Here is a 26,478-nt window from a genome sequence, read left to right on the forward strand (position 1 = left end):
AGGAAATTCAAGCCCCACACCCACTCTTTGTAATATGCAGTGACTGACTTGCTAATGAAGCCATGAAACCATCAAAACTGCCTCGCCACATGGAGACAAAACAATCAGCATTTAAAGAAAATCTCTTGGATTTTGAAAGAAGAAAAACAGGAACGTGTAGGACAGAAAGTCAAGGCAGTAACTGTGATTTGACGGGCGCCATCGCACTCACAAATCTGCACAATGGAGCACGAAAAATCACACGCGTAAAATTAGTTACCAGTAGATATTGAAAGATGTTGCTTATTTTGTGTAGTAGCAATTGCGCACTTGTCACACATTCTCAGCGCACATGAAAACAGATCCAGCGCAATGAACCGCAGCCTGACATCTTTTTTTTTTTTTTCCAAGCACGCGGTCTCCTGCTAGTTTACCTGACTCCGCCCCCTTCCGGCTCTTAAAGGGCGACACTCATAATTACAAACATTACCAGTGCTTTAGTTAGCAACGTAGTCTGGGCATCATAGAGCAAAAAGAGTTAGACATGCTGCTTGTGTGTACTCTCGATAATAGTGGTAAAAGTTAAAACACAATGTAGCTCCTTCTGACCTTCTCTGTACTTTTCCACTAGCATCCTCAAGGCAAATAATGCATCTGTGGTCCTCTTTCTAGGCATGAAACCATACTGTTGCTCGCAGATACTTACTTCTGTCCTGAGTCTAGCCTCCACTACTCTTTCCCATAACTTCATTGTGTGGCTCATCAACTTCATTCCTCTATAATTCCCACAGCTCTGAACATCGCCTTTGTTCTTAAAAATGGGAACTAGAACACTTTTCCTCCATTCTTAAGGCATCTTTTCGCCCGCGAGTATTCTGTTGAATAAGTTGGTCAATAACTCCACAGCCATCTCTCCAAATCGCTTCCATACCTCAACCGGAATGTCATCAGGACCAACTGCCTTTCCATTTTTCATCCTCTGTAGTGCCTTTCTGACTTCCCCTTAGTAATCATTGCCACTTCCTGGTCCTTCACACTTGCCTCTTCAACTCTTCCTTCTCTCTAATTTTCTTCATTCATCAACTTCTCAAAGTATTCTTTCCATCTATTTAGCACACTACTGGCACCAGTCAACACATTTCCATCTCTATCCCTCTGTCTGGCCAACCTGTAGAGATCCTTCTTTCGTGTCCAACCTGGTGTACATGTCTTCATATGCCTCTTGTTTAGCCTTTGCCACCTCTACCTTTGCCCTACGTCGCATCTCGATGTACTCCTTTCGCCTCTCCTCAGTCCTCTGTGTCCCACTTCTTCTTCGCTAATCTCTTTCCTTGTATGACTCCCTGTATTTTGGGGTTCCACCACCAAGTTTCCTTCTCCCATTTCCTACCAGATCACCTTGGCTGTAGTATGCCAGTCTTTCGGGAGCTCCTCCTGCCAATCGAGAGCATGTCTCACCTCTGTCCGAAATGTGGCACAACATTCTTCCTTTCTCAACTCCCACCACATGGTTCTCTGCTCTACCTTTGTCTTCTTAATCTTCCTCCATACCACCTGAGTCATCCTACACACCACCATCCTATGCTGTTGAGCTACACTCTCCCCTACCACTACTTTACAGTCAGTAATCTCCTTCAGATGACATCATCTGCACAAAATATAATCCACCTGTGTGCTTCTACCTCCGCTCTTGTAGGTCACTATATGTTCCTCCCTCTTCTGGAAATAAGTGTTCACTACAGCCATCTCCATCCTTTTTGCAAAGTCCACCACCATCTGTCCCTCAAAGTTCATTTGCTGGATGCCGTACTTACCCATCACTTCTTCATCGCCCCTGTTTCCTTTCCCAATATGTCCATTACAATCTGCACCAATCACAACTCTGTCGCTGTCTGGGATGCTCAGAACTACTTCATCTAGTTCCTTCCAGAATTTCTCTTTCAACTCTAGGTCACATCCTACCTGTGGGGCATCGCCGCTAACCAAATTATACATAACACCCTCAATTTCAAATTTTAGTCTCATCACTCGATCTGATACTCTTTTCACCTCCAAGACATTCTTAGCCAGCTCTTCCTTTAAAATAACCCCTACTCCATTTCTTTTCCCATCTACTCCATGGTAGAATAATTTAAACCCTGCTCCTAAACTTCTAGCCTGACTAGCTTTTCACCTGCTCTCTCGGATGCATAGAATATCAACCTTTCTCCTAATCATCATTTCAACCAACTCCTGAGCTTTTCCTGTCATAGTCCCAACATTCAAAGTCCCTACTCTCAGTTGTAGGCTCTGTGCATTCCTCTTTTTCTTCTGACGCTGGATCCGGTTTCCTCCTCTTCTTTGTCTTCGACCCACAGTAGCTGAATATTCACCGACGCCCTGCTGGTTAGCAGTGCCGGGGGCGGGCGTTGTTAACCCAGGCCACGACCGACACGGTATGGGATTCTTTCGATGAACGCTCATATTTGTTTGGCACAGTTTTTACGCCGGATGCCCTTCCTGACACAACCCTCTGCATTTATCCGGGCTTGGGACCGGCCTAGAGATTGCACTGGTTTGTGCCCCCATAGGGCTGCATTTTTAAATCATAAATGTTGGTTACAAAAGAAGCCTGATCCAAAACAATCAGTATTCAACCGGAAACAGGGAATGCAAGTTAACCTTACTGAGCATGTTCGGAAGTTATGCCAAAAGCACATGTTCGGAGCTTCTTCACATACTGCGAGGGCATTTACATCGAAAGTCATCAACATAATGAGCAATGTCTAAGGAAATTCAGTTACAAGAAAAACATTTCTGGGATTTAACACAGGTAAATTTTCAGTATCTAACGATAATAAGTATGACATTGTGATTTACTTTGACTTGATCTAAATTCTAACATTAGACTAGTCTTTTCATTTATCTAAAGGCCAACGGTCATTTTCCCCCATGATACCGCGTTATCTTGAAGTTGAAAACTTTTCCCCTCTAAATTGTTTAGGAACATATAGATCTACTGCTAGCTTTCATCAATGGATTGACAATAGATACCGCCATAAATTACGCTAGATGATAACAATATATCATGATTAAATAAAATGATTTCATTATATAAATACTTAGTTTTGAAATTGAATGTCTCTTGACCTTTTTAAAAAATGTCTCTCTCAGTCTGTGTAGTGTCAATAAATTATGATTATGGTATTCGGTAACAACTACGTACTCTGGTATAAGAACTCAGTAAGTTATTTTACGATCTTGAGATTCCATCCCTAATCATACCGGCAACTTTATATCTGCGTGCTTGGCTGGTGGACCACACCTATAACTTTATATCTTTATATATCTTGAAACATTACCTGTTATATCCCAGAAATGTTTTCATTGTAACTCAGGGGTGCCCAGATATCCTCACCCCAAGATCTACTTTTCAAGCAGCTCGCCTGTTGTGGCTGCACGCCCGCATCGCTCCGACTGCCATAAATAGGAGGTCGCCTTGCTAGAATGCTTTTTTATGTGGGTGCGCTCGACGTATTGGCCACACCTGAATCAAGCGACGAGGTGGATGATGGTCTGTCTTTTTTTTTTTTTTTTTTTTTTTTGGGCACACCGTCACACGATCAACCAAAACTGCCTCGCAATTGACACATTGAGCACCCCTGGTGTTACTGAATTTCCTTTGACATGGCTCATTATGTTGATGACTTTCAACGTAAATGCGGTGCGTGAAGCAGGTCGGAACATGTGCTTTTGGCATCACTTCCGAACATGCTCAATATGGTTAACTTGCATTTCCTGTTTCCGGGTGAATACTGATTGTTTAGGAGCGGGCTTGTTTTTTTAACATTTATGAAATAAACACGTAAATTAATGTCAAGATTACACAAAATAAGCGACGTCTTTCAAAATCTATTTTTACGACTCGTAACAAATTTCACGCGTGTAATATTTCGTGCTCAACTGTGCAGATTTGCGAGTGCGATGGCCCGCTGGCGCAAACGCGCTCGTCAAATGTGAGTGGATATGTGTGTGTGTGTGTGTGTGTGTGTGTGTGTGTGTGTGTGTGTATATATATATATATATATATATATATATACACACACACGCACAAACACACCATATTTTCACGGCTATAAGGTGCACTTAAATCTCTTGAATATCCTCCAAAACAGACAGGGTGCCTTATAATGCGGGAGCGCCTTATACATGATCCGTTGTCCAAAATTTGTAACCGATTGTAAGCATTTCTTACTGACATGCTAGTTATATAAAGGAAAAGCGGACACGTGAGAGGACAGCATGTGGAAGTTACAGGAGAAAGAGTGGGTGTGGAGAGGACGCTAAAGGCACACCCCCCAGAAGGTACATAACGCCAGTATGTTTTGAGCTGAACAACATAGCTTTGGCTAAGGTCCCCCAAAATGGCACCAACAAAGATATGTGCTTACAAAGAACAAACAGCCACCGTGAATAAACAAGCGCAGCTAATGAACTTAGAGTTTGGTGTTATACTGGGAGCCTACAAGTCTAGGTGGCCCAAGTTGGAAGAACACGAGCAATGGATTAATTAACAAAGAACAAGCTTCTTTTCCTTTCGGCTTGTCCCGTTAGGGGTCGCCACAGCGTGTCATCTTTTTCCATCTTAGCCTATCTTCTGCATCTTCCTCTCTAACCCCAACTGCCCTCATGTCTTCCTTCAACACATCCATAAACCTTCTTTTTGGTCTTCCTCTCGCTCTTTTGCCTAGAAGCTCCATCCTCAGCACCCTTCCACCAATATACTCACTCTCTCGCCTCTGAACATGTCCAAACCATCGAAGTCTGCTCTCTCAAATCTTCTCTCCAAAACATCCAACTTTGGCTGTCCCTCTAATGAGCTCATTTCTAATTCTTGGCGATTGCCATGAAAAAAAAAAACAACAATGAAGCAACTTCATTCGCTGGATATCGCCGTGAACAAAATAAAAGTGAAGTTGGGACCGATGGATGACAAATGGCGAACACAATGTTATTAAGAAGCAGCCCCGGGAAGTTACGCCACAATGAAAGGATTGTGGATGCTTGGGCTAACGTGTCTGCTTCCACTTGAGGTAGTAGGAAAACGAGCTTTGCAAAGTTGAGAAGACCAAGCTGAATTTCCGTGGAAACAAGATGAAGTGGCCAAGTTGGAAGAACAACACGAGCAATGGATTAATTAACAAAGAACAACAATCGCTGTGAAAGAAAAACAACAAAGCAACACTCGATGTTCACTCGACATGGCGTGAATAGGTTAAGCGAAGTGAAGTTACGAGCGGCGTGGGATATACCATATACACAGTGAGTTCGGTTGTACTTTATTAACATATTTAATAATGTAGCTATACTATATAGCGATACTAGCTTAAAGCATACGGTAGCAAGCATGCACGCCATTTAAAAAGGTACCCAGAGGAAAACTTGAGTTTGGTTGTACTTTAATAATGTATTTAACATTGTAAACAGTGAATTTGGTTGCACTTTATTGCAGTATTTAAAAGGCGTGCATACATGCTACTGTATGGTTTCAGCTAGTATCTCTATACAGCTATACTGTATAGCTACATAGTTAAATACTTAAATAAAGTAGAACTGAACTCATGATTTACACTATTATGTCAGTAAAGTACGTACCACTGAACTCTGTTTCCTATCCGGTACCTTTTTAAATAGTGTGCATGGATGCTCTCGTATGCTTTTAAGCTAATGTTGCTAATGTATCCTAAACATGTATGTAAATAAAGTTTGAAGTGCATGTTTTGTGCCAATTATTTCTTCGTTCATGGTTTTCTTATCTGCTGCTTGTGCTGTTCTGTTTGCTGTGGTGTAAAGATTTTGGTTCGGCGTGAAACCGTGGGTGAAGATGGTATATTGACTCATCACTCGCTTCCACCACTCATAGTGGTGGGGAAAAAAGTATAAGTCTGTTCTTCTGTTTCGAAAAATAAAGGTGCAATTGTGCCTCACTGTCTCGCAAGCGCCACCGGGCCTGCGGCTAATAATACAGTGAGCCTTATTGCCGTGAAAATATGGTGTGTGTGTGTGTGTGTGTGTGTATATATATATATATATATATATATATATATATAGATATATAGATAGATAGATAGATAGATAGATAGATAGATAGAGAGAGAGAGAGACGACTTGAAACCGGTCCCTGGTGCAAAAAATGTTGGGGACCACTGGTCAACACCACTCACTATAAATAAATTGATCAATTTACACCTAATACATATGAACGGTTTCAGCAGTGATCAGCATAATAGGCAGCATAAAACACTGATCGGAGCACCCCTAATTTCCATTTATTTCTGAAAATTTTGCACAGATTATGCAAAAAATGGAGCAGAGCCAGTCATTGTCACTGTATATTGACCAATTCATCCTAACTATTTGATGTGCTACTGCTAAGTCAATATGTTGTGATCATGTCCAGTATCAAGTTTTAAGATGTTGACCTATGCAGGTCCAGTACGTGGACTATGGCCTGGTAGAGAACATTCCAGTGGTCCACGTCTACCCTAGCCTACTGTGTGAGGACATCCCTCAACTCTGCGTGGCCTGTCAGCTAGACGCCATCAACTCTGTAAGATTTGGTATTACACAACTAATACACAACACAAATTTAAAAACGCAAACTTCAGATTGGTGACGTCCTTGTCCGCAGTTAGTCGGCAGCTGGCATCAGAATGCTGTGGTGCTCCTCAGTGAAATGCTCTTGTATCGCCGAGTAGATGTCAACGTAGTGGTACATGCACATACTTTCACCCACGCACACAAAGGTAAACGCTGAGTGTGTTTTTGTTTGTTTTAGAAACTGCCGACTAACCCCAGGCAACCACTCACAGTTGAGATCGTCTTGGATGGAATGAACCTCAGCTCCATCTTGTATCATTACAAACACACCCTGATGGACCCCGCAAAATTGGTGTGAAAAAATTTTGTTTCCTTGGAAACTGCCATGTGAATGAACAAGGAGAGAGTTTTAGTTTTATCGCCAAATGTAGCCTTTTGTGATCAAATAAGGGTTTTGTTGTATTTTTCATTTCCATATGAAAGTACCACTTTCCTGACAAAAACTTTTTGGGATCAAATATTTATTTTTTTTTATGGCAAAATATCATTTCTATTAATCAGCAAAAAATAAACCCTAATCAAGCCTTTTGTGATGTATTTTAGAATCAGAATCAGGTTTATTGGCCAAGTGTGCAACAACACACAAGGCATTTGTCTCCAGCAGTCAGTCGGTGGTTCCCTCGTACGACATTCAGAACAAAGAATAAACGAACGAACAAGAACAAAGAGCACTTTCATTTCTAATAAGACTCTGAAATGTGCAAGATGCAGTCTTCTTCATTTATAGCAGTTAAGGGAGTCCGTCAACACCTCACATTATGTTAAGCTTATACAGAGTGCCCTTACCCGTTTGCAGTTCCTGTTATAGAGGGAATGCGGCGACATCATAAAATCTTGTGACACCCCTGATTGTAAAGGGCCCTGTCCCCACTGTGATATGCAATCTCTTTAGCCTGGCGGAGTTGCATACGTTTGGCTGAAAACCACAGCTTATTGTCATTGAAAGTGTGAAAGGATTTTGTTGGAACACAGACCTCCTCACAGAAACTGACATACACAATATCAGTGTATTCATCTAGGATGCACAGTGAGTTTTCAAAGACACTACAGACTGTAGAGTCAAAGCAGTTTTGAAGTTTAATTTGGCCTCGCTGGTCCACTTTTTAACTGATTTTACGAAAGGCTTCACACATTAGGTGCTTGCCTGTATGCAGGTATTTAGTACAGCAAGCAGTGATCAGAGGGGCCCATGGGTGTGCGAAGAATTGCACGATATGCATTTTTGATGGATGTATAACAATGGATCTAGAGTGTTATGTTATTTAACGTGCTGCTTATATTTAGGGAGTTTGTGGTTAAGTTTAGCTGTTAAAATCTCCTAGGATAATGAGCGGCGAATCTAGGTGTTTTTTCTCAATCTCGTTTATCTGCTCAAAGAGCATTAGCAGTTCTGCGTTCATGCTAGCTTGAGGCAAAATGGAAACAGCGACTAAAATGAAACGTGAACTCGTGTGGTGAATAAAACGGCTTACGGTTAAAAAACAGCGACTCTAAAAGCAGGCTGCAGCGTGTGCGGAGCTCTGTAATGTCCGTTCACCATTTCTTGTTGATATAAAAGCATATTCCACCACCTTTTTGTTGTCCATGTTAGCTTAGCGACACGGTCCGCACAATGGAGGTTGAAGCTGGGGAGCGTGATGGCAGCGTTGGGCACTTGTCCACAAAGCAAAGTCTCCATGAAGCTCTTAATCAGAAGCTGAAGTTCAACCACTGGGGATCATAGGTCCGCAAGATGGATCGTCAGAAGCGTGAGATAATGTCCCACCTTTCACAGGCGGACTTGCGGAAGTTGCAAGACTGGAGGTTTGGTGTGGCCAACACAACCTGGTGTTGAACACTCTAAAAAGTGTAGAGATGATTGTGGACTTCAGGAGGCACATTCACCACAGCTGATCCTGACGCTATCCAACTGTCTTGTGTTAACCGTCGCGACCTTCAAGTTCTTGGGAATTACAGTCTCAGAGGACCTGACGTGGGGGACGAACCTCAACTCCATTCTCAAAAAAGCCCAGCAAAGGATGTACTACTACTTCCAGCTTCTGAGGAAGCACAGCCTGTCTGCTGAGACAGTTCTACACAGCAGTCATTCAGTCATTACTGTGTCCTCCATCACAGTCTGTTTTGGGGCAGTTTTTAGAGTGTTCAATACCAGGTTGTGTTGACCACACCAAAGCTCCAGTCTCGCCACTTTTTGTCGATGCGCAAAGTTGTTGCCATCTTTGATGAGGCTGATGACTGTGGTGTAATCTGCGAACTTCAGGAGTTTGACAATTGGCTGCCTCGAGGTCCAATCGATTGTGTAGAGCGAGAAGAGCAGAGGGGAGAGGACACAACTTTAGGGTGCCCCGATGCTGATAGTGCACTTGGATGAGGTGGTGGCCCCCAGCCTCACCTCCAGTGTCCTGCCTGTCAGGAAGTTGTAGATCCATTGGGAGCTGGCAGGTGAGATGCTGAGCTGGAGAAATTTGGAGGAGAGGAGTTCAGGGACGACGGTGTTAAATGATGGTGTTAGTGTCGATATATTGCCGTTTTAGGGGGGAAACTACCACTTTCCTCGGTAAGTGGATTATTTTGGGTACAATAGAGCTGCAAGGCAAAAAAGCGAGAAGAAGACCAAAGGAAAGGTGGTTGGATGTTGTGAGGAAAGACATGAGGACAGTGGGTGTGAGAGAGGAAGATGCACGAGATAGGCTTAGATGAAAAAAGATGGCATGTTGTGGCGACCCCTAACGGTACAAGCCGAAAGGAAAAGAAGTTTTTTACAGAACATTTTGGAATATTTTTTTAATTGCCAAAAGCCAACTTTGTTTTTTTTTTTTTTTTTAATGGCTAAACATCACATTTACGTGGGAAACTGACAGGTTTAAACAAAGCTGTCGTTTTATTGATAAAGTCTAGGCAAAATTTGTCTTGATCCTGAATACAGCCCTGTAGTATATATTTTTTTGGCATAATTTGGCAGGATAATATGTTATGGGTGTGTGTGACCCGGCGCGCACCTGCTCCGATGAGCAGAGGCGCTCACCTGCGTCTCATCCCGGTAATTACCTTCCCTATATACTGTCTTGGCACCCGTGCGGTCTGGTCTCTGCCAGATCGTTGTACTTCATGTCAGGTTCCCACAACTCTATGTCCTTGTCTTTGATGCTGTGCACCCTTCCTCGTTAACGACCCAGCCTTCACGTCTGTTGATTCTGATACTGCTGCTTCTTTGGACTGCCTGCCTGTGTTTCGACCTTTGACAGAAGACACATCCCGAACTGTACCTGGTTTCGTGTGAGTCGTGCATTTTGGGTTCAGCCTCGTGTTCTGGTCATAACAGAACAATCTGGCCAGCACATGGACCCAGCAGACTCAGATCGGGTGCACAACGCCCTCCAGGCCCAAGGACGGCGTTTCGCCAAACTCGACAAATATTTCCAGATGGTTGCTCGCCAGTTCAAGAAGCAGAGCAACCAGTTGCAGGAGGCCTTTGCCTGGCTAAGTTCCCTGTCTGCATCTTTCCCCAGTGGAGTCGACGCCAGCCTGGCGCCAGTAGCTGCCCCAGGATCTTCCCGTATCCACGAGCCAGTCCCCGACGCACATTCGGGTGTCTGCTCTCTCTATTCTCCCATCCGGAGCGTTTTTCAGGGGACTCTGGTAATGTTAAGCCATTTATCACACAATGCAAGCTCCACTTCGAGCTACAGCCAACCGCTTTTCCCTCTGACAAAGCCAAGATCGCATTCGTTATTTCCCACCTGACTGGAGGCGCGGAAGCATCTTACGGGCTCGCTCCCACTTTCGTTTGCAGCGTCTCACCACAGCAAACGCAGATGGCACCAATGAGTTGGAATCTACATATAGGAAGAGAGAGAATGGATAACCTTGCACTATGTGAAAGGGGGACATGCCAGTGGACGCTGAGGTAAGAGAGTTATGCGTGTTTTCAACCCAGATCAACTGTAGGCTCCAGGAGTGCGGTTCACGAGAGACACCGGAGGCCCACTTCCATGTCATGATTTATGCGCTCGGTCCAGCCATTGTTTTCCGGGTGATGGCCAGTGTAAAGATTAACTGTGACCCCTATAAGAAAACGAAACTCTTTCCAGAACCGGGAAATGACCTGGGTCGCCCTTTCGGAAAATAACGTCAGTGGGAAGGCGGTGCAAACTGAATATGTTATTTATCATGAGCTCGGCCGTTTGTTTTGTGGAGGGGACTTTAGGTAGCAGAATAAAATCAACCATTTGGAGAAGCGGTCCACTACTGAGAGAACAGTGGTGTGACCCTGCAAAGCCGCTAGCCAGGTCACGAAGTCCAGAGAGATGTGCAACCACGGTCGTCAAGGTATGGGCAGAGGCACATATAGGCATATATATAATGTGGTGAAAACGACAATTTTAGATGTCTTTTTACTGAATAGTCCACTTAATTAATTTGTCTTGAGATAAGTTGTCATATTTTAAGGATATTTTAATGACAAATGTGATTTTGTGTCATCCAGTCATAGGAGGATGGGGGGCAAAAAAAATTGGGCTTGGCCCTTGGAGAACTTCTGCCCAATTTTTTTTGGTCAGGACTTAAAAATTTTACTATAAATTTTTGTCTGAATTTTGTTCATAGATATCGCCAGAATGCACCACAGGCACCCATTTTTTTAAAAAAAAATTCTGGGAGGCATGCCCCCAGGCCCCCCTAGCAGGACTTTGCACCTTCGGTGCTCGCATTTGTATTTTCAGGAAAGTCCACTTTCATCTCTGCTATGAGACAAAACTTTAAAACGTAACAAGACTGTGAAGGCACAGATCCGCTGTGACAAATTGATGCTCCACACAACTTACGCACAAAAGTGGAGAATCCAACATGCAGTAATGCAACACATCGAACTGGCAAATTCCGATGACACATTCAAGGCTTAAATCCCTGGTGTAATTCGTGTCAAATTCAGAGCAACTGTGTGACAGCTGCCAGAAGGGGGTACTGGCTTGGCCATGCCCCTCGCAGGCAGCACTGCCCAGTGGCTTGGGCATGCCCCTGAGCACAATGCATTTCAATCGCAATGTACCGCTTTCCTGGCAAATTATTTTTGTTATGACAATAAGGTTTTTGGGAAAGGTTTTTTAATCTCTTTATGTATTTGGGGGGGCGTGTGGGGGAGCTGGCCTGTTTGATAAAAATCAAATGGCAAAAGCAAAACTCAGCATTTCTTCAGTATTTATCAATTTTCAATTCATGTTCTCCCCCCTGTCTCAGGCACCTCCTCTGCCCACCCCCCCAATTTCGGACATCTGGGACATTGATATCAAGGTACTGATTGATTATGTATACATTTTCAATGTTGTTACTTAAGTGCTATCACTCCCATTCATCTTCAGGGTCTGCTCGACCTTCAGGAGGGGATGTTGGGGCCTGTCACGCTACCGAGCCTGCCCGAGCTGGACCAGTCTCTGAATGTCCGTGTGAAGCACTTGGAGACTCCTAATAAGGTAGCCACAATGTAAATATGACCCTTACGTATTTATAAACTTACTTCAGACGTCTTGTCGCTGGTGCAGGTGTTTTTGTGGTGGGAGGACACTGCCAAGATACTAGTGAACGGGCAATGTCTAGATGAGCAAATGACAAGAATCAACGTCAACGTTCAGAATCTCCTGCCGCTCAATAACTTTCCTCAAGGTAACACACCACACCAAGTGGTCCGTATTTTAAGAGTCCTTGGACCCTTTTCCCAATGAAAATAAAAAACTGGAGCCACAAAACCCTTTTGACATCTTAACAGAAAATAAAGCACTTTTTTATAGGACTTGAACAGCAGCTGCATTACATCATTTCGAAAAAAAATATATATTTTTTTTTTTTTTCCCAACCCATGTTTTAAGTGGTAAAAAAAAGCGTATTACAAGATCACCATGGTCTTCAAATTTTAAATTAAGAATCCATAAATGTACTTACGGTAATCTCAGGTCAGGTTGTTGAGGCAAGGGCTTAGCAGGGAAGCCCAGACTTCCCTTTCACCTACCTCTTCTGTGGGAGACTGAGCTGTTCCCAGGCCGGCCAGGAGACATTCTCTGCAGCGTGTCATGGGTTGTCTCAGGGGGCTTATCCTAGTGGGATGTAGCCGGAACACCTCACCAGGGAGGCATCCTAACTGGATTCCCAAACCCATCTAGATCCTCTCAATGCCGAGGGACAGCAGCTCCACTCTGAGCCCCTCTCAGGTGACCGATTTTCTTCCCCTTATCTCTAAGCGAGACCCCGGATACCCTGCAGAGGACATTCATTTTGGCCGCTTTTATCAATCTTGTTCTTTTGGTCACAACGAGTAGATCATGACCGTAGGTGAGGGTAGGAACGTACATCAAATGGTAAATTTAGAGCTTTGCGTTTCAGATCAGCTCCGTCTTTACCATGACAAAGCAGAGCGGCGTCGACATAATTGCAGATTGTGCACTGATCCATCTGTTAATCTCTCACTACATTTTTCCCACACTTGTTAACAAGACCCCAAGATAATTAATTGAACACCTCCAAATGGGCCAGAATCTCTCTTCCTTGACCTGGAGAGGACACTCCACCCTTTTCTGAGTGAGGACCATGGCCTCAGATTTGGCAGTGCTGGTTCTCATCTCAACCACATCACTCTTGGACTGCAAATGCTCAATTGGAAGTTGAAGATTGTGGCTTGATGTAGTCTTCAGAGCTACATCAACTACAAAAAGAAGAGATAATACTGATATCACCAAACAGGACTCCCTAGACGTTTTCTCCATAAAAGATAGAAACAAAATCGATGTCCAAGGGAGTCTGGTACCCACACCCCCCACAGGACTCCTCGAGACACATGGTCGAATGCTTTGTCTAAGTCCACAAAACACAATGCAGACTGGTCGGATGAACACCCAACACCCCTGAGAACCCTGCTGAGGATGTAGCATGAGTCCACTGTTCCACATCCAGGGAGAAAAACACACAGCACCTCCTGAATCTTCCCCAGAACTACTGATTAGATATTACCGGGAGGGTGAGCAGTGTGACCCCACTGTAGTTGGAACACACTGAGGAACCCTCCGTAACACTGTCTATATGATATTACAGAGTCGTGTCAAACCGGACAGCCTCCAGAGCCTTCAGCATGTCCGGATGGATTTCATAAACCCCTGGACCACTGCCACCAAGGAGCTTTTTAACCATAGTGACCTGAAGACCAGAGAAAGGCGAGCCGGCCTCACAGTCACAATAATTGGGGGTTTTCAGGCGGCCCGTGTCTGGCAGAGTATGTCGACGTCAAGTTTTACAGAGCCGAGATGCTGAAAATCATCTGCGCCAATCCTGTCCAGATCCTGATCAAACACGTGGACTTCGGCTCCGACGACATCGTGCCCACCAGCAAGTATGAACGCATTGCAACATCCTTACCAACCAACGGGGGGCAGGATAATTGTTTGTTTCCCTTCAGGCTGCGTCAGATGCCGGCTGAGCTGCTGCGCTTCCCTGCGCAAGTGCTCAAGGTCCACGTGGGGGGCTTCAAGCCTCCCAGCATAAGCACGGAGGGCCCGATGCTTCCCTACAGCGCACAATGGAGCCTCAAGGCCACGTTGGCCATGATTGAACAGCTGCACGGAGACCTCACCGCCATAGTTCTGGTAGGACAATTGGCACATTGCAAATTCGGTGGAATACATATTTCCCATTTGACAGGACGAGATTAGCAATTTTATGTGAATTAAGGGGAAGTTTTCCAAAATAAATTACTTGCTATTATAAAATTAGACTACACATTCAATGTTAATTCAAGTCACACTTTTATGTACAGTAATTTCTTGAAAATAATGTCCAATTTTTTCCCAAAATATTTTCAAAAATTCAAGAGAGCACATTATATTTAGGTACAGATGATAGATAAAAACATACAATCACATTGTATAGTCGTGTACCTGTACATAGTGTGGTGGGGAAAAAAAAGGTATACAGATACATTTCGATATATATGATGTCTTATGTTAAACATTTATATAAATTACGGTAATGTCCGCCACCAACCTGAACCCTGACCTCCTCGGGGGGAGCGTTGCATTTTACGATCGCTAGCGTCACATATTTGTTGCTACTGCACAAAACATCAGTAACGAAAGCCCATGAGTTTGTTTTAACTTAAGCGAAGACAAAAAATGTCGACTACAAGGGCTAGTTGTGCAGCTGCTTTTAAAAGAAATATGACCTCACTCTGGCCGATGACACGGCCAAACCGGAAGCAAAACAACGTGAGCTAACTGCTAACAGCTAACTAACAACACTACGTAGTATGATCATAATGGGCACATTTGGGCACACTCCCGCTATCACTGCAGAGCAAGTAATATTGTAAAGTACTCTTTTGGTCATCACCTGTTTAACCTGTTACGCTCTGACAGGCGGTACAGATCCCACAAAACACGTACAACCAGATTCAAGGACAGCTTTTTCCCCAGAACCATCAACTCCTTCAACTCAAACCACTGAACATGACAACAATGTAATGTAATATTTTACAACTGCACTTTTGTCCATTTAATTTATTTATTTTAGCAACAACTGTGCCTTGATGTCTTATCTATTGTTTTTTTTTTTTTTTTTTTTTTTTTTTTTTTACCTAAGATGTTCTTGGATTTTTATTCTATTTTATTGCACCTTTTGGAGAAGCACTCATCATTTCATTGTATGCACAGCATATAATGACAAAGGCTTTTGATTTTGATTTGATTTAAAACAAAACGGGATAGTGCACATAATTGAAATGCTCGCTTTTTTTAAGTGCCCATTACGCTCATTTCTACGTAGTTTGACCTCTCGTTTTGATTGCGACCTGACGCTATGAAGAGCTGCGACAGATTCTAGCCAAACGGGGGAAAGAGGCTGCGCTGGTAGCACGGTGGACCTACCCCTCAAGGTGCTGACAATCATGAGGAATAAAGGGAACCTTGACTCTTAGGATTCAAAAAATGTTTCCACACAAACGCTATGGATGGCACAGAGGATGACATGCTGTGGGAGCAAGATGGGATCACTGTTCATAAATGTAGGAGGCACCAGAACTGAACCAAGTCATCAATGATGAGTTTGACAGTGATGCACCAAAGATAGCTATGATGGATATTTTTTAGTTTGGAGATGAGTCAGATGCTTCTTTTGAAGTCTTGGCCAAAGATGTGTATTGTCATGGATAAACTGCACTATACACAAACATATATATTAGCGCTGCATCAGTACATGCACAAAAATTATTATGAATGGTGACTTTTTGTAAAACAATACAAGTCCAACAAATACAAACCTAGCAAAATAGAAATGGATAATTCCCAGTATTTTGACCCTACGGATAGCAGCAAATTAATGGTGCGCGTTGTACATTAGTAGAAGGGTTTTCATGACTTTTTGTGTCAACTTTGGGGGTGCGCATTATACTTCAAGACGCATTATACCCGAGAAATTACGGTAAATTTGGCAATTCCCTGAGTAAATGCGCAATATTGCATAATTTTGATTTTATGTGAATAAACTTTACACATGAATGCATGCTCTTTCACACATGCAGTATTAATTCCTTTCCTCTGTTCATTTCCGCACTTTAAAAAAAATGGCAAAAAACCCGTTGGCTCACTCTCGTTCAGTCAGTGGCTCAACTTCGGGTCATATTTTTTCATTTATTTAATGGAGTAAAGTTATAATTTGGAAATAAGTTGTAAATTTAGGAGAATAAGGTAGTTGTAATTTTTGAGAACTAAAATTTGAATTTAAAGGGAATTAAGTGACAACGTGCAATTTCTACTCACCCTAATCTCGCAAGTATTGAAAAATGAGTGTTGTGTATAAATAACTATTGTGCTACAAGAAGCTGTTAAGCAACTCTCTATTCATGCATCCAGAGTGGAGTCAAGTCCAGCGAGCCGTCAGTGTTGCTGTACGACCGGGATGGACAATTGGTCTTCTTGCCACTGGTGGCCAGCGGCCTGGCACAACTTGAATGACGGTCCAACTGGCCACCATGTTTGCTTTTGCTTTGAGTTGCCACTGTTCACGTTCACTCAAGAACAAGTTATTTGACACCTTTTGTTGTTGTTGAAGGAGCCCATTTAAGTTTGCACTGATTAAAGTGTTGTTTTTGAGTGTGTCCCACTTTTCATTTATCTACACATCAAACGAGCGTGATTCATACATCTGAACTTTTTTTTTTTAAATGTTCACCTCCAAAATAAATATCTTCTTATTTTGAACAGGTACAAGCCAGACAAGAGAAGTCAATGCAGTACTAAGGAACATTCATCAAAAATTAAACAAAACAAAATTAAGGCTGTATGGCAATTGGTTACTTTTTATCTATCTAGCCATCCATCCATTTTCTTAACCGCTTATCCTCACAAGGGTCTTGGGAGTGCTGGAGCCTATCCCAGCTGTTAACGGGCAGGAGGCGGGGGACACTCTGAACTGGTTGCCAGCCAATTGCAGGGCACATGGACACAGACAACACTCATACAATCACACCAAGGGGCAATTAAGAGTGTCCAATTAATATTGCATGTTTTGGAGATGTGAGAGCAAACCGGAGTGCCCGGAGAAAACCCACGCAGCAATGGGGAGAACAAGCACACTTGACACAGGCGGGGCCATGATTTGAACCCCAGTCATCAGAACTGCAAGGCCAACGCTTTACAGCTGCTCAACCGTGCCACCATTTTGAAAATTACTCTCATATAAATATTATATGAATGTCTGTGTGAGTCTTGTGGTATTTTTTTTTTCCTGTTAAATGAAAAAAAAAACTGAAAAGTAATCCTTATGGTTCATTTGGTTCGTCAGTGACAAGTGAGTTGGCACCTAACTATTAATTTTTTCTATCCATGTATTAAAAGTCCAGATGAAATAGTATAGGCATATTTCGCTTTTGTATCATTTTATTCAAATACAAAATACATACAAATCAGTTATTGCTTTTTTTTTAATAACCATTCACTTTTGGGGACAACGTTTAATAACCAGCCACCATTTTATTCCAAATATGGTATGCATATTTACTTCCTATCTTTCACCTCAAAAGAAGATTTTCTTCAGTCTTCCACTACTCCATGAGTGTGAAAAGAGACAAAAGTTCATTTGGGTTGTGGGCGAACTCGAACCTATCATAGTTGACTTGATTCACAGTCACGCCTATGGACAATTTAAAGTCTTCAATGGACCAAATGTGCATGTTTTGGAAAGATGGAAAGAAAGAAGACCAGAGAAACTCACAAGGGGAAGATGCAAACTCCACACAGAAAGGCAAGAGCTGAAATTCAAACGTTTAACAGCAGAACTGTGATGTAGACATAATTACTACAAGTCCAGTGTGCTGATTTCTCAGTGGAGTCATATTTACTTAGATATTTGTCAGATTTACTGCTGTAAAATAGCTTCTTAAAGGTTTATTGCAATTGAAGAAATATCTTCAACAAGGTCAGGCCAATCCATCGACAGAACCACTGCGTCGTCTTGAGTTAGGAAGTGTGTCGAGGTTCCAGTAGGTCAACTTCTCAAACAAATAAGTCACCTTTAGGGTCTAAATATGCACAGATGTGATAGAAGCACCATAATTTGTTTTAACAATTCACTCTTCTCTATTATCTTTACATGAACCCAACAGTGAGCTTGACAATGTCTACCTTCTGATCCGAACTAGGCTTGTTGATCTCCTTGAGCACCAGTCCAGTATAGCCGTGTGGACAGGTGACCTCCTGCCCTTTGAGGTTACGACCGCGGAATGGAGAGGTCTTCTCTGTGATAGAAAACGTAAATGCATTGCACATATCTTGTGAAAAAGCACTGTTGTGCCATTAAAACAGTTTCTGATTGTTTCAATTTTTTGCCATGTTTATCTCCAGTAAGCTTGTCGTAGTTTATTTTTTTCTGGTAGTGGCCATGAACAACTCAAATTTCACTTGTTCTGGAATTGACGCCACTCACTATCAACTTTTTTTTTTTAAATCTATAGTCACCATGTTTGAAATATGCTGTGCTGAAATGACAAAAGGTCAGATGTCAAGTGCACCAAGAGTGTGGCCGAAGCGCAACTGCCATCATCTGGTAAAATGGAAAATATATATATTTTTTTACACAAGTATTTTATACAGCAGTCAACGGTGCAAGCAGGCCGAAATAGATTTGTTCACAGAGGCTGCGGGCCAGTGAATATTTGAACACGGGCCATAATTGGCCCTCGGGCTGGAATTTGGACATGCCTGTCTTAAACAAAGCAAAATGTGTTTTTCGTTTTTATTGCTGCAGCCTTCCAAAGAAGTCGCATGACACCCACAGAAGGTTCTGGGTGACACGTCGGTAAGAGACGTCCTTGCACACCTACGAAGCATGCTGAGCATTTTGTCTCAACATTACTCCATTCAAAAGGTGGTTACAAAGGCCCAGTCAAGACATCCACCAAAGTAGAAGAGAACAAAACTCAGTTCGGCACAGACAGACGTGAGTGACGACGCCGAAATGCTGTCGCCGATCGAAGAAGACATCATTCTCTGACAAGTAGGAAGTCACTGATAAGAGTTTGTTTTGCAATATTGTGAATGCTGCATGTTTGTAGACGTGATGACGTGGAGTCTCCACCGAGAAAGATTGTCATCAGAAGGCCCTTTTCCAGTCGCAAGAACGAGTTGCAGCCACCGCCGTACGTCCTAAAGTTTATTTATTTTTAAGCCAGCGTGCACAGAGCAAGATGTGTTAAATGATTTGACTTTCTGTTCCCTTTCCAGTCATGAGAAAAGTCCTTGGGCCAGTGAGATTGAAAAGAATCTCCAAAGCAATGAAGTTTATAATTTTCCTTATAGATCAAATTGAATGGTAAAATATTGAAAAACAAAAAAATGGCAGAAACTTTTCCTTGTTCAAAGCTTTGCTCTTTTCTTCATTTGTTTTAAATTTTCAACTACAGTGATGCCTTCGCTTGACATTGTGCCCAAGCTTGTACTTGGAGCCTGGATTTTTTGCTATACTAGTGCATTACAGTAAATCAATATAGTTTTTTTTTTCAACTTTTAAAAGAATACTCCACTGCACAATGAAAAGCCTTAATCCGATAGGTCATGTCATATGTACTGTACCTTGAAAATTTAAAGTTAATCTGATTGCCGATAAAAATCTTCTCAAAACACCATTAAATGATATCGGATTAACCTAAAATGTTCAAGGTACAGTACATATGACATGACCAAGGCCTGCGACATGACGTCACAATCAGGTGATTTTCGGCCTTGCACCATGTTGGAAAATAAGCAAGCATACCGGCGTCTGTGGCTCCACGTACAAGTGACCACATTATTTTTCAAACTTGCACAAACCAACCAGCCTCCAGGTATGGTTAACTTCTGTGCTGTGGTTAGCTGCTCCAACAGAGGAGAGCCCAACCTAAACAAGTCATTCTTCAGGATTCCAGCTGTTATTAAAAGGCAGGGAGAACAAACTGAAAAACTTTCTTCAACGTCAAAGGGATTGGCAAACTGCATTGTCCAAAGCGGATGTAAACGCTGCTGATCTGTACCAGTATGGTGTCTGCTCAGATCATTTTGACTTACATGAATTAAATTATGAAATATTTTAAGAGTGGACTCGTTTTAACATCATCCTTTCAACAACTTATTGAAATTTGAACATGATGTGTTAAGTTTTATTAAGTAAGTTGGCCAAACAAAAAATAAATATATTAACATTTTGTTAATTGTGATTATTGTTTCAGGCAAGGTCTATGCCAATGCAAGTGCATTGAATCAAGTGAAGTGACCACAGGTGGCCTCCATTCAAGTTGGAGAAGGACCTCAAGGACAATCAGTGGAAATCAGATGCACCTGAGCTAAAGTTTGAGCGGTACTGCAAATGGTGGAAATACTGATGTACGCATTATTTACATGATTTATAAATCGAGACAAATGTCTGAAAACACGACTGCCTTGATGAGATATTTTAAGATTTTTTTTTAAAAAGAAAACTATCATATCTATATTATATTCAAAACAGCTTTTGATGATATCTCGCAGCAAAATGTGGGAAATCTTTCTGGCGACACTGTATGAAAGTCTTAAGAGGTTGTACATGGATGTACTATACAATTTATGTGGAGAAAGCTATGGCATAATTTCCATCCATCCATTATCTTTGCTGCTTATCCTCACAAGGGTCGCAGAAGTGCTGGAGCCTATCCCAGCTGTAGGGAGGCAGGGTACACCCTGAACTGGTTCCCATCCAGTCCCAGGGCACATAGAGACAGACAACAGTTGCACTCACAATCACACTTACGCGCAATTTAGAGTCTCCATTTAATGTTGCATGTTTTTGGGATGTGGGAGGGAACCAGAATGCCTTGAAAAAAAAAACACGTAGGCAGAGGGAAAAATGCAAACTCCACACAGGTGGGGCCAAGATTTGAACAGCCATCCTCAGACCTGTGAGGCCATTGTTCTAACCAGATGATCCACCATGTCACCATCAAATGATTTTAATTTTCTTTTGTAAAAAGAGGGTTTTTTTCCCCTTTTTTTTTTTATTTCACTGTCACTGACAATGTCTTCTTGAAAGCCAACACCCAAATAAAAAAAAACAAACAAACATGCATCCAGAGAGCTTTGCAGTCAAGTTGTCATGGCGGAGTGGTTAAGGCGATGGACTAGAAATCCATTAGGGGCTCCCCGCGCAGGTTGGAATCCTGCTGATAACGAGCGTGCAGTCTTTTTGTTTGGGATTAGTTCCAATCATGAGGTCAATGGTGGGTTCTGGGAGAATTATGTGTTCCGATGCAGTATCACTTGATGGAAAACTGGAAATATTAGCATTACTCGTATCGTATAATTGCATGATATACTGATGAGAAAAATGTCCATTCTTACATATCACATTTAGATTTTCTTACGTTTTTGTGTGCACAAGAACATTGTTGAAAAAAATCTTCATGAAATATGTCTTAAAGGCAGTGGTCTTTTCAGATGTGTGTCAATTTATAAATCATGTAATTAATTCATAAATCAGTATTTCTACCATTTGCAATGCCACTCAAACTTGAGCTCAGGTGCATCTGATTTCTACTGATCCTGCTCCAACTTGAATGGAGGCCACCTGCGGTCACTTCACTTCATTGAACATCATTTGGAACACGGCACACAGTTGTCCAGATAAGATGCGGCTAAGGATAAGCGGGTCAGAAAATGGATGGATGGATCTTCAGATGGATTCATACACTGTTGACATTATTTCTTTGGATGACTGCTGGTGTTCGATGTGCTCTGTCCAGTAGCTCCTCACCTGCACTTCCTTCACGCTAATTAGCATATGAGCCTTGTGGTTTGCGTTGATGCTTGACACTGCATCATTGTGTGTGTGAGTACGCAACTGTTTTGTTAGTGTATCTCCCTCTTGACAGTGTTTCTGTCCCACTTCATTCATGTTCCAAGTTTTGCCTCATAATTATCGGACCTCGTGTCAGAATATTTGGCCTGTTTACCCATGTATGACCTCAGCCAGAATTAAACTCCCCTCGAAAATCATGCGCCTCCATTTGGGTCCTACCTTTTGCCGGACGCTCATGACAGTGGGATTTGTCACGACCCATCGGAACGGTGGGTGGAACCAAATGCAGGACTCGGGAGACAGAGATGTAATTCGGGAAAAACTTTTATTGTTCCAAGGTCGGGGATTGGGCAGGCCGTCGGGCGTAGAAAGCAGATCAGCGGGCAGGCAGGCAGAAATCGGTACACGTGAGATCGATCAAGGAAGGCAGATGTGTCAAGGGAGTCAGGCTTACGGGTTCGGTCGGAGAACAGGCGGAGGTCGGTACACACGGGAATACGATCACCGATACGGTAGTGCTGGAACGGGGCATGAACCTCAACGATCTGGCGGAGGACCAGTTGTCACCGGGTCCTATAGGTACCAGGTGTAATCAGCCAAAACAAGGTGCAGGTGTGTGCCAACTAATTGGCTGGCCACGCCCAGCCTGGGCAGGATTCCAGGAGCATGACAGTATTCGGATTAATTCAATAAAATAAATTACAATCTTTGAAAAAAAAATTGACTGAAAGAGGCGGTCACGCTTTAAAACTTCCTCCCCAAAACACACACAAAAAATGAAAAACATCCTCTTCTTTATTGAAGTAAAACAAATTGTATCACGAGACGCAAAGGACGTGAACATTTATGCACACTATTTAAGGCATAGTCCCCCCCCCCTCCCCCGCCATTCATTGAGATAGAATGCGCAACATAACAAACCCGCCACACAAATGCGCCACCCCACAAAAAGCAAACAACTATAAATGGGCATGAAAAATGGCATCATAAGACAAAGAAATCTGTTTTTTTTCCATGTATTTTTTGTCCTTCTGCCTTTTTGGACCGCTCACCTCTGACATCTGCCATGATTAAACTTTAAAATGCTTTTTCAGCAGTGGAACAGTGGATCATCTGGTAAAGCATTGGCCTCACAGTTCTGGTGTCCCGGGTTCGATACTGGGCCCGCCTGTGTGGAGTTTGCATGTTCTCCCCGTGTCTGTGTGACTTTTCTCCATATGTTTGAGAGGTGGCCGCCGTATGTGGAGTGCCCCTCAGCCAAGGTGTGGGTGTATGTTGCATCCATTCTGGTACTCTTCTGTTGAATTAGTGATATGTAATTAGGGAAAATCTCCCCCAACCACCCTGCCAAACCCACACACACACAAACAAACAAAAGGGCTCAGTCCTAAATGACTCTTGATCCACTGTACTGACATTTCATAGCAAAGGCATTTTGCCATTGGCTGTCTCATCCCGGCCTGAATTATTTTGCAAAAAATGAGATTCCAAAATCTGATTCCTGGCTCTCCGGTTCAGTGTTGAGAATGCACTGAATTTACAAAGTTGACGTCTGTAAACAACAGCAGAAATAGAAGTGGAAGGCTTCTTTCGAAACAAAACTAATTGGCTTCATCCTTTGAAATATTCATATTCTTGGATTGAAGGACACAACTGACTTGCTGCTTCGCATCAAAGTAGCAGTACTTTGTTTTCATGGACGACCATAATTTTTGGACTCAACCCAGCAAAGCAAACACACATTCCTTCTCATGAAAGATTGACTCTGGTGGGACTCAAACCCACAACCTTTTAATTACTACACTTTTAATCTAGAAGTCCAGTGTGCTGTCCATTGCACAACAGAGCCGTGTGTTCATATGTTAAGTGTTCTTTATTTATTTTATTTTTAAATTGGACTGTCATTCTTTTATTTGAAAGGCTTCCTCAAGCCTTCATGTATTAACGACAGCGTTGTTCTCCTCAGTATCTGTGCATGGTTTTGGACAATGTGCAATGGCATCCCATGCGAGAGAACCTGGTGCCCAGGTTCAAGTACAGCAGTCGCGACACCTCGGAGGAGGTCCGCTTGGCTTTCGTCGACATGCTCCTGCATCCGTATTCAGGAAAACTTAGTGTCGTGATGGCCAAATGATTTGGGGGTGTAAACCTGGAAGTTGTTTGGCCCAATTCAACCGGGAAGAAAACCGAGCCGAGTGGGACCAGATGAATTCATGGGAGAACTCCGCACTTTCCCCCCCACACAAAAAACAAACAATAAAAAACAGTTGAAATATGAACACTTCTTTCCATTCAGGAAATGGGTTGCAAGTGTAATACTGTGATCATCATCACAATATCGACAACGAAGAAGAACGACAACTGCTGAAACCGTTTGAGCTCATAAACATGAAACTTAAAACAATGCCGCCCGCGAGCGACAACGACGTTGCAGCCAAACCGCCTCTCCGTCCGATCTACCTCCACGGCAGAGATCAGCCACCACCAATAATTACGAGGCCAAAGATGGAGCATGAACAAAACAAGACTTGACTAAAGTGGCACACGAACGCTGTAACGAGGGAGATACACTTACCAAACGCTTACATAATTACACACAATGATGTGTTGCGCTCCTCTACAGAAGGAGCAAAGTAATGAGAATTGAATTAACTCTGCGATGTCTCACTCTTCCGGACACAAAGTGCGCTGAGGAGAGGACACTTTAAAAATTACGAAATTATAAAGCACTGAAATGATCCAAAGTAAAATTGACAGAAGATTGCTCCAATATTCTCCATCCAAAGGGCAGGCATATGTAGCCGTTTTTCTGTATTTTTTTTCATTTTTAGCTCACTGTGTGTAGTCTGGCTTGAGGCTTTTGGATGTCGATCACGTAGACATGTCATGTGTAAGCAATTATTTTTATTTTGCATTACCCCAGTAAAAATGTATTGTTTAGAACAATGTTCATACTGTGCATTTACCGGATAGCAGCGCCTCGTGTGGTCATGCCACTCACCTGCACCTCCTTTGTTAATTATGTCTGGTCTTGTATTTAAGCTTTGTGTGTTGAGTCTTTGGTGGCCAGTCTGTGTGGGTGATAGATAGATAGATAGATAGATAGATAGATAGATAGATAGATAGATAGATAGATAGATAGATAGATAGATAGATAGATAGATAGATAGATAGATAGATAGATAGATAGATAGATAGATGGATGGATGGATGGATGGATGGATGGATGGATGGATGGATAGATAGATAGATAGATAGATAGATAGATAGATAGATAGATAGATAGATAGATAGATAGATAGATAGATAGATACCCCGTGACCCTCATGAGGATAAGCGGCAAAAGAAAATGGATAGATAGATACTACATGACCCTTGTGAGGATAATCACCAAAAGAAAATGATAGATATATAGAAACGCTAACAAATCGCTTGCATATGTAGAAGATTTAGAAACCGCCTCGAGTCAAAACTTTATCACACACATTTTTTAAAACGCGCTAACTACTTTCTGACAGTGACTGACACTTTTCATTGTGATGTTATTTGGCCAAGTAGTCAGTAGATGGCGCTCCTGCGCCGCTCCCTCTGAATTGAAGCGTGAGGAAGGTCGAGCCTCTGCCCACACATGAGCAAGACAAAAACAGAGAAGGTCCAGAATTTGGGATCACTCAGCAGGCCTGGTCCTTCCTTCTTCAACAAACAAAATGGGTGTACCTCGATTGTACATATTGGGACAATCAGTTTGCTTAACTGTACTCATCCATCCATCCATTTTCTTAGCCGCTTACCCTCACGAGGGTCACAAGGAGTGCTGGAGCCTATCCTAGCTGTCAAAGGGCAGAAGGCAGAGGACACCCTGAACTGGTTGCCAGCCATCCATCTATCCATCCACCCAAATTCTTAGCCGCTTATCCTCACAAGGGTCGCAGAAGGGACTGATCCTATCACAACTGTCAACATGCAGGAAGCAGGGTACACAGTGAACTGGTTGCCAGCCAATCGCAGAAAATGGAGATCGCAAACATCCATCCATCTGTTTTCTTATCCGCTTATCCTCACAAGGGTCGCAGAAGGGCTGGAGCCTATCCCAGCTGTCAACGGGGAGGAGGCAGAGGACACCCTTAACTGTTTGCCAGCCAATGGCAGAAAATGCAGATCTTCTCAAACATCCATCCATCTATCCATTTTTTGAGCCGCTTATCCTCACAAGTGATGCGGAAGGGCTGGAGCCTATCCCAACGGTCAACGGGCAGGAGGCAGAGGACACTGAACTGGTTGCCAGCCAGCCAGCCATCCATCCGTCTGTCCGTCCGTCCATCCATCCAATTTCTTAGCCGCATATCCTCACAAAGGTCGCGGAAGGGCTGGAACCTATTCCAGCTGTCAGTGGGCAGGAGGCAGAGGACACCCTGAACTAGTTGGCAGCCAATCGCAGAAAATGCAGATCTTCTCAAACACTTTTTTTTTTTTAAACACAAAATAAGATAAGCAAGGACGCTGGTGTACACGAGCTGTGTGCAAATA

The 26,478-nt window shown here is 42.8% G+C and overlaps 1 protein-coding gene, 1 long non-coding RNA gene and 1 other non-coding gene across 3 annotated transcripts in view; all 3 read left to right on the forward strand.

Annotated features, from left to right (window-relative positions):
• Positions 1-16,742, forward strand: part of rnf17 (ring finger protein 17) — a 44,594-nt gene extending 27,852 nt beyond the window's left edge. The window contains 10 exon segments of the mRNA XM_061804313.1: positions 6,449-6,568; positions 6,650-6,730; positions 6,797-6,910; positions 11,854-11,907; positions 11,976-12,086; positions 12,156-12,276; positions 13,696-13,734; positions 13,804-13,990; positions 14,057-14,243; positions 16,503-16,742. Coding sequence (XP_061660297.1) covers positions 6,449-6,568; positions 6,650-6,730; positions 6,797-6,910; positions 11,854-11,907; positions 11,976-12,086; positions 12,156-12,276; positions 13,696-13,734; positions 13,804-13,990; positions 14,057-14,243; positions 16,503-16,604 — 1,116 coding nt within the window. The 3' untranslated portion in view covers positions 16,605-16,742.
• A 2,259-nt stretch (positions 16,743-19,001) lies between these two features.
• On the forward strand, positions 19,002-19,473 carry LOC133491863 (uncharacterized). Its single transcript, XR_009792497.1, has 3 exons — positions 19,002-19,086; positions 19,202-19,285; positions 19,371-19,473. It is a non-coding gene; the product is annotated as an uncharacterized LOC133491863 (long non-coding RNA).
• Positions 19,474-21,243: 1,770 nt separating this feature from the next.
• On the forward strand, positions 21,244-21,325 carry trnas-aga (transfer RNA serine (anticodon AGA)). Its single transcript has one exon. It is a non-coding gene; the product is annotated as a tRNA-Ser (tRNA).
• Positions 21,326-26,478: the final 5,153 nt, after the last annotated feature.

The sequence above is a fragment of the Syngnathoides biaculeatus genome, chromosome 18 (assembly GCF_019802595.1).
Source record: "Syngnathoides biaculeatus isolate LvHL_M chromosome 18, ASM1980259v1, whole genome shotgun sequence".
In the NCBI taxonomy this organism is placed as follows: domain Eukaryota; kingdom Metazoa; phylum Chordata; class Actinopteri; order Syngnathiformes; family Syngnathidae; genus Syngnathoides; species Syngnathoides biaculeatus.